This window comes from Montipora foliosa, chromosome 8 (genome assembly GCF_036669935.1).
Source record: "Montipora foliosa isolate CH-2021 chromosome 8, ASM3666993v2, whole genome shotgun sequence".
Taxonomy (NCBI): Eukaryota; Metazoa; Cnidaria; class Anthozoa; order Scleractinia; family Acroporidae; genus Montipora; species Montipora foliosa.
Window position 1 is genome coordinate 39,615,488 of NC_090876.1, and position 9,205 is coordinate 39,624,692.

Sequence of the window (9,205 nt, forward strand, 5' to 3'; positions counted from 1 at the left end):
GACCTGCAAAGCTAGGTTAATGAGTTTTAACAGCTCAATGGTTCCAGCATCCGAAAGGTGTTACGGAGGTCGTAGGTTCCAATCCTGCCTAGGATTTTGATTTTTCAGTTTTCCCTTCGCCCGCCGCTAAGCAACTACTTTTCCATCCTTCCCACGGTCGCTTTACACCTTTTTTACATCCATTTAGTACTCGCAAATGATTCTTGCAATCTGATTGGCCCTCAGCAGTGCGATTATTCAAGGATTGCACTACTTTTTGCTTTAAATCGCCCTTTTTCCTCAGCCAATGAGAAAGGAACATTAAAGTGGCTGAATCCAGTTTCAATACATTCGAGAGACCTTGTTTTTAGAAGGATTGACACTGCAACACTTAATCACGCAACAACAATGTTATGGTACCATCTAAAACATCAATTAGTGCTGAACAAGATGCAGTCTTTTTTTTTGTCAGGAACATTAAGGTGGCTGAATCCACAATACTCGTCACAAATCGTTGAAACAGACACTGTTTCTCTCGAATTTTCTGGAAAAATCCTGAGATTTCTACTTCACACTGTTTTCTTCTCTGAAATGTGCCTTCTCCCTCCCCAATGTTAAGCCACGCGTGTTTTGAATTACTGAGACCACTGTGATACCCAAATCAACATTGGGGAAGGGGAAACAGACGCAAGTGTTTCACGATTTTTGACGAGTATTGCAGTTTCAATACTTTCAAGAGACCTTGTTTCTAGAAGGAACACTTAATCACGTAACAGCAATGTTATGGTACCATCTAAAACATCAATTAGTGCTGAACAAGATGCAGTCATTTTTGTGACGTAACAAACACAGAAACAGGAAAGCTTTGCAAAAACACCATATATTTTGGCTTTAGTAGTTCGTACCTGAAAAACGAACACGATGACCCCACTTTTTTATTGCACAGAAGTGATCAGCGGGCCAAGATGAAACTCTGCAAAGTTTAAAGAAATCCTGTGGAGCGGATTTAAAGCTACCTTAAATTTTCAATTATTTAAGGTGGCTTTGAATCCGCTCCCCAGAATTGTTTTAAACTTTGCAGAAAATTTTATTCTGGCATGCTCATTACTTTTCAGAAATAATAAATGGGGGCCACTGAGTTCGTTTATTAAAAATGAGCATCTAAAGCTAAAATATGAGGTGTCTTTGCAGGGCTTTCCTGTTGCCACGGTAACTGTTACGTCACAAAAATGACCGAATCTTAATCAGCAATAATGAGTGTTAGATATGGTACCATAACATTGCTGTTAAGTGATAAAGTATTGTAGTGCCAATCCTTCAAATAAGAACGTTTCCTTTGAGTGTTGAAACTGGTTTGAGCCACCTTAAAACAAAACAACCAATCAGATCTTGATAAAAGTAACCAATCAACTTGCAAGAAAATGAAAGACAAAGAAAGCTATTGTGTGACGAATTTTGCAACTATTGTTCCCAAAACTTTGCTTTACAAGAAATGGATGAATTTAATTACTTATAATTTCTGAATGATGATTATGAGCTCCTTCAGTCCGAAGATCTACACTTAGGGGAGTCTCCAAGTTTCAGAGTTCATTTTTTGTCCGCTTCTTTTATAAACCGGCAACTGGATCAATAAAATATTGGTACTGACTAAAATCCTGTATTTGAGCTTTAAAATCATTGTGCGACTTGTAAATGGATGAAATAAAGGAGTAATTGAACTTCGTGTAGTACATCACACTTGTGATTTTAACTCGAACTCGTGCTGCGCGCTCGTTCGATTTTGAAATCACGCGTATGATTTCAGACCAAATTGCACTTCACTCAGTTCAATTACCATTATTAATTAAACATTATTTGCATCATGTACAGAGCAATGTGCATAAATCAACAGAGAGATGCGTCTCATTTTCGAGGAAGGCGCAATACACTTAACACTTACGCCCTGGCATATTCCTCAGTCTCCGCACTTCTTCGATTAGAGCTTCGCATCTAGATCGCTCCGCATCGGTCGCTTCGCGAAGGCGTGAAATCTCTTCACCCGTGTGCGTATCTTGATTCCTTAGGTCATTTTTTAACTCATCAATTTGCTTCATGGCGTCCACTTTTGCCTTGCTCTCCGCTTCCAATTCTTCCCGAACTTCCTTCACCTTCTTTGTTTCACGAGCCAATTTCTTCTTTGTTTTCACCAACTCTTCTTGGCTTTTCTCAAGGTGCGTCCTTTCTCTCATTAGCTGTACCGTAATCTTATGGACTTCAGATGTTTGCCTGTTAATCTGGTCCGTTAGTTCTTCGTTCTTCCCTTGGAGAAGTTTCATCTCTCCTTGCTGTTGCTCGTTCGTTGCCTCAAGCTCCCGCGACAAGTTTTCGCGTTCTTCCTTCAAGATTTGCAGTTCTTTTTGCAAAGTTAGTTTTTCTCGTTGATAATCTTCGCTTATCTCTTTAATTCTGTTTTTCATTTTCAGAACTTCCTTATCTAAGTTTTGTTTCTTTTTACTCATTGAATCTCTCTCAGTAGTTATCAAATTTAGTTCTTCTTCCAGTTTCTCACAGCGAGAACAAGACTCATCTGCAAGATCGAAAAACAAGCATTACCCTCTGAGCATACATGTGATGACAAAAAGAACCTTGTCCTTCTTCTTGGCTATAATTGCTTACTCAATTTTGTATACTTAGGTACCAATAAGCTACAACAGACTCGTGGATACCCTTATCTTGGATTCTTCAAGTGATAAAACACCCTATAATCCAGCTTTCGATGATAGAAAACTCACAAAAATCACTATATTCGTTTTTGTTATACACTGTACTTGATCGGCGAGGAACCTATTGTAAACATTTATTCAGTTGGGAATCATGCAACCTACAGAATCTAAACTATTCCATAGGTTACGTGCTCCGTTTGCAGTCAAGTTTATTTCTGCGGGAGATTTTTTTGTATTTATTAAAACTTCAAACACTCAGCTTACTGTTTCTAGTTGAGGCAATTTTTAAAAGGTAATTTATACTTAACGCCTTTATATCTCTGACATTACTGGGGGAAAAAAACAATAAAAGATTATGTTTACCACGTCTTTTTGCCGTTCATATAATTAGGGGTGGCGAATGGTTCATCAAAAACTCTGGGTCTCGCAAAATTTTAGTCGAATTTCACGGGTCTCGCAGTCTCGTTTTTTGAGCGGTTATGTGCGTCTCGCAGCCTCGTTTTTTTATATGAAGGTGTCAAACACTTTGAAGTCTCGGACTCGCAATCTAAAGGGTCAAAAGGTCTCGGGCTCGCGAAGAAAAACGCTGGTCTCGCCGTCTCGCAAAGTCTCGCATTTACCATTCGCCACCCCTATAATTCGAACCAAGTTCATTGCGTGGGTCCTACGGCAGAACCTAATTCACTTTTTTTTCCATGATTGTAGCTAACTTAGGACATAATCAGTTAGGAACCGTCGAAAAGTAATATCGAAGCAAAGCACAAACCTTTAATTTCATATTCCTTTGGTTCTCCGGGAGATGTAGCTCTGTCTTGAAACTGATTTGCAGTACGGAGTTGTCTTTCCAAATTTGCCTTAGCTTCCTCGAGTTGTTTCTCTAAGTTCTCGCACCGTTCTTTCAAATCTTCTCGCTCCTCTGTGACTCTAGCTAAGTCTTTCCTTGTATCATTTAATAATTCGGGAGATATAGAATCATTTCTGAATGTTTTGGTTTTTACAAATTCCACATCCGTATCCTCGCTTAATGATAAGCGAGGTGTTGAATTTCTTCTCAGGATCTCCGCATCGTCAACAATTTCCCCCTGACGTGAGATTAAGAGCAGTTTATCGCTAGAAAAACTTTCGTTCAGTTTATTGTTGTTCACATCGAGCAACGTTTTAACGAGTTCGCGGTGATTTTCTTCCGAAGTTTTTTTCAAAATTCCCTGCAACGCTTGTAAATCGTTTAAAGTTTGTTTGTTTGACTCGTCGAGATGATCACACATTTGTCGTAAACGCATCGTTTCTTCTTTGAAAACTTCTTTCTGGCTTTGTTCATGTCGTACTTCCCCTTCAAGACGTGCATTAATGGCTTTCAATTCTTGCAGTTGGGCTTCCACGTGTTCTGCATCATTTCTTTCTTTTACCATCTTTTCGTGGAGGCTTCTCAGTTCCTCAAGTTCCTGCAAGGTCTTCCTGTGAGTTTGTTGCTCTTTGTCCAATTCTTTTCTCGTTATTAGAACTTCTTCTCTCAGCCTGGCGCTGTGTGTCCTGGCAATTGTGAGCTCTGTCTTCATCTCTTCTATTTCTTTAGGAAAAAAAGATATGAGCGTTACATATACTGGGTTTTATGATATGGTGATTTGTCGACAAAGTAAAATAACGTTTCCATTGTGGTTGATAACTGACTAAGTTGCATATGCATTCGATTCGCATTTGCAAATCATTTGCAACGTCATTCAAATCGCAGCCCATTCTCTACCTTTTTTTGTTTGTATTTTGCACTGAATTACACATTATTGTTAATTTAGGACACTGAAAGGTTGATAATGAGTCGCATCATTTTAAGAGACAACAGCTGGACTCGAAAGTCGGAGAGCGTTTGCTGACTCAGTACCACTGAGCTCCACTAGACCACCGCACCGCTAGCTACCACAGGCAATACGTAATGCCTTGTTTCGTAACCTCGTTGTAAACGTGTATAACCACTCGCTAATTATATATTTATTTATATGCTTCAGGATTTATATACCGCACATATCACAAAATATCATGCTCGTGATCGAGTCCTTTCACAGGAACACGCGAGCCCAACACGCGAGCCCAACAAAATGACCTGCTCCCAACTGTGTGGCTTCATAGCTCAGTTGGTAGAGCGTTACACCGGCATCACAGAGGGCATGGGTTCGAATCCCGTTGGAGCCAACTGAATTTTTCAGGTGTTTATAAGAGACAATTGCTCAAATTGTCAATTTACGTGAGAGGATCACTTCTTCCTTTTCGAAAGGGTTTTCTTTCGGGCAATATAGGGCTCTAAATTAAACAAGTGGTACAACATTAAAGGGAGTGGGACACATGCGCAATAGGGACAGGCTGCACTAATTTGCATAGAGCTCTTGCTGCCCAGATAGAAGCTTTCATGTACTTGTGTCTTTCCAACTCATGGAACTCTCTGAAGATGAACGCGATTCAAGCAACTGAAATAAGCTACTCGACCTCTTCGACAGAATTTGAAATAGTCAGACACACGTTTTCAAAAGCTTTTTGATCAACTCGTACACGCGCGCTTGATGACATAGTCCCTTCAAATAAAGTTAGCATCATCATCATCCTACTGGAACTGAATGTGCAACTTCGTCTCTCACTAAAAATGTTACGTTGTTCCCCTAAAACAATGTAGATTCTTAGTAACCGGCTGGTTGATCATTGTGCTTTAAGATTTACCTGCTTGAATTAGAGGTTTAGCTAGATGAGGCTGCACTGTTTGTAACGCCTTCACAAACTCGATGAAAGCCTCTGGACCTCTCCTGGGCAATATCTCTAACAATTTGTCCGAGCTTTCTTCTCTTGTGTCCTTTTGCCTTATGTCCTGATCGTCTGTGTCGTCCAAAATGTTGACCAAACACGGTAATAACTTCTTGGGTTCCAGGTCTCTTCTGAGAAAGGACCAGTTTTTGCGCAAGATTTCACGATGCTTGGGATCCATCTTTTAATAATTTGGTACCAGTCTCTCCTGCGACCAGCGGAGCAACAAGATCCTCCTGCAGAAAGAAGAGAAGTATATGTCCATGAAAACTTTACTACGGTCACGGAGTGCATGGGAGAGCTCATAGAAAGGAAACATTCATGAGTTACAATCTCGCTGCCAGAGTCATCGTTCCCTTGACAAGTGGTCGGAAAGGGCCATATTTGATTGGCTTTTGAAAAACGTTTTCATTTCATGCGATTTTCAAATTCTAGACTCAAATTCGTGAGTAGTTCTCCTGGATTTTTATCTATACAAGGCTGAAGATGACCTACCAGTTCCGTAACGTTTTTGTTTTTGAGAATACTGCATTTGAATTTCAAAATTGTCACTTGCGTGACACCACGTACTGAAATCCGTTTTGATTGAAAAAATGTCTCCCGTTATTATGATTCTCCGCAGTGCGTTTCAGGCGTATTAGGAAATGTGTTTATACTCATGCGTTCTGTCTTGCGAGTGAAAAGTATGCGCTTTCATCGCAAGGTGAACTCCAGATATTTTTGTTTTATTACCTCCCTTCACGCAAGCGCAGTTATTCAACCGGAAGCAGTAGAGCCTCCCGCGTCGTCCCGCTGGACAAGGGCAACGGAGCCTCTGGGAACGAGATTACATATGTTATAGCATAGGCAATGAATACGGAATTCACAAGATCTCTTTTTAGTTTTTAATTTTACAGTATGGGCAGTCATGGGGCCACAAAATAATTGGCCTTATAAGAAAATAAAATAGTGCTAAAGGCATGTCATACAGCCCAGTTCTTTACCATCCTCTGCAAAACAAAACATGAAAAACGTGATTGGATAAACGTGCCCTAAAAACATGGTTGTCCTGTGTTATCGTAGAAATCAAATTGCAAAGAACTACTTTCCTAGTTTTGCGCTCGTATTACGTTGGAGATCAATTTGTTAGTTTGTTTGAAGACTGCCAAAATGTTCTTTCCCGGTCCATGAGCATTTCTCTCTTATTTGAACAAGTTGCTTCGCGGTATATTAAGTGGCAATGTTAAGCTATGCTCTCCCAATTTTCCTTACGGATAATTCATTTCAGAGCGTGAAAGCTGATAAGTTTCATTCTTTTTGCTGCAAAAATTTGTCAAAATAATCGGCTCTTTCAGAAATGTTAACGGTGGTCAAAAGGAGATGAAACATTCAAAAGCGCTCGATGCGGACCTTGCGCTAAGCTGATAATAAAATAACCAGAGCGGATCTAGGGTAAATAAGGACCGGTTTCCAAAACAATGAAAACGTTTATAGGGGGTTCCGGGGCATGCTCCCCCGGGACGTTTTTTTACTCACAACTCCCTAAAGTCCCCTTTCCCGTGTTTCTAATCGATTTCCCCTAAAACGGTGGATGGATCTGCCCCTGAATTAACGTACAACTTTCACTGATAGTTGTATTAGTTCATGTGAAAACTAACTACCCAAGTTAAATAGTTTCTTAAAATCTAAAGTTTGGGTTTAACATTAATATTCATGAGAAAGTTCTGGTTGACCATCGAGTCCAATCTAACACAAAAGAGTCACACTGCATGTTTATGAGTTAAGTCCTCCGTGAACCTATTTCAACTAACAGACAAGTAAGATAAACCTGGATTTAGCTAATCTTCTTTTACCGGATTGTTTACATGTAACTGCTTTCATGCGCGCTACCTCGGAATCTAGAAGAGTCAAAATGTCTTACCGCAAATTTGTGTTTAGGTTTTCACTAAGTGTACCCATTGTTCTTTGCATTCGTTATTGTGCATAAGATTTACCCCAGCCCGTGAATGAATTTATCATGCATGACTCATGAGCTATTTAACTTCATATTATATTGAACTAATTCAAGTTAGCGAAACGAAAAACTGCCATTAGATAAGGTGATGCTGAATTCACTTTTTCTACCACTATTAACTTTACCCAAGTGAAGCCGGTTGTGAATTTGCAAAATAGTAGTTTTTTGTTGCGCTGGCTAAACAACGAGACTTGATAATCTTTAGGTTCGTCCCCGATAGGTAACACTTTTATCAACACATTAAACAACTCAAAACAAAGTTTGACTTCAACTGCAAGTCTGGTTTGATGTTGCAACATAGCAAACATTTTTTTCCTTGTCATGTGCGAGATAGTAAATCTCTGTTGCTACACATTGTGCTCCGAGAGAACAAAAATCTTTCCTTAATTTCCGGTGTATCTGGATTATCGCTCATCTTTTCTATAAAACCGGGAATGAGATACGATTGATAAAAATTGTCGAAGGGTTTTGTGCGTCCAATTTAAATAAATGGCGACCAACGTTCTCATTGTCAAGGCAAGGCTCTCGTTGACTATTTTAGCTGTATAAGTTTTGATTAATCAGCGACTTTTACGGATGGACAACGTTACGTCTGATTAATTAAACAAAAATGCTATTGTTTATTTTATAATTACGACCGGTCAAAAATGCTTTGCCGGTGAAGAAGATCGCATTTTGCTCTCTGTCAAAGAGTCGCAAATGCTGTGAACGCTTCAAACAAGAGAAGGCTTTGGCTTTCCTTGCCGAAAGTTCATTTGTGAATTGCAGCGTTTCCGACTCTTCAGTGTTTATGTTAACACGATCATCGTCTCGTAATTTCTCGGGTGACAAGAGTAATTGTATATTGTATAACATTGCAAACTACATTGTAAACACATTGCAAAGTAGATTATTATGGGCCCATTTCCATTAGCAGGGCTAACGCTCACATGGTTCATATGGGGTAGAAACCTAGCGCTTCACATTACACTCTAATTAAGTCTGTTTAGATTATAAACAAACGAGCGTGATATGTGACTTGATATTGGGGGCGGTGTGAGTTTTGATTTGCTGCCAAATGAAACATGAACACTGTCTGCAAGTAAAGAGATCACGCTACTAGGTCAACATCTACAAAAATTATCGATGATTGTGAGAAGACTTTTCCCCTTTTGCTAATTTTGCTAACCCTGATCAATCACAAATTCCTATATATGCTCAGTTCACTGTTGCTTAAGCTATTTATTTAAACAGTAAGACTACTTTACTTAACGCACCAAGATTGAATACTTACTAACTCGCTTTGCTAGAGATCCACAGAGTAAGTGTTCAAGAGTTACTCATCAACACGACGCAGTCACACATAAACACTGAGAAAATAAGTTTAGTTTTGATAGTTCTGACCTGCTGAAGACGAAAATGACGACTTTAAAAACAGTTATTTATCAGAAGGACATCCGGCCAGGCCACTTGCAATTTATTTCCCCTTCGTAAAGTATTTTATTGCAAAATGACGTAATGGTAGGTCTTGGAGACCAATGAAAGCAATGCAGCGCTCACTTGAACTGTTGTCATGACAGTAAAATCAAACAAACTTCTTAAAGGTCATTCGCGTTCGATGAATGGAGTATCTTTGTTACCGGAAATGAGGGGTTTGGATTAAGGTCCATTATCTGTTGGGGTCTTTTGTTTGTTAGAAAATAACACGAGTAAGTCCACAACAATGCACATTGCTTTTGTCGTGTGAGATCTCAAACAACAAAGAATA

General features: G+C 39.4%; 1 protein-coding gene across 1 annotated transcript in view; it reads right to left on the reverse strand.

The window, feature by feature from the left end:
* Positions 1 to 8,922, reverse strand: part of LOC137967450 (uncharacterized) — a 9,959-nt gene extending 1,037 nt beyond the window's left edge. Inside the window, exons 1-4 of the mRNA XM_068813972.1 lie at positions 8,732 to 8,922; positions 5,385 to 5,701; positions 3,448 to 4,248; positions 1,919 to 2,545 (exon numbers count right to left, since the gene is read on the reverse strand). Coding sequence (XP_068670073.1) covers positions 1,919 to 2,545; positions 3,448 to 4,248; positions 5,385 to 5,646 — 1,690 coding nt within the window. The 5' untranslated portion in view covers positions 5,647 to 5,701; positions 8,732 to 8,922. The remainder of the gene's footprint in view (positions 1 to 1,918; positions 2,546 to 3,447; positions 4,249 to 5,384; positions 5,702 to 8,731) is intronic.
* Positions 8,923 to 9,205: the final 283 nt, after the last annotated feature.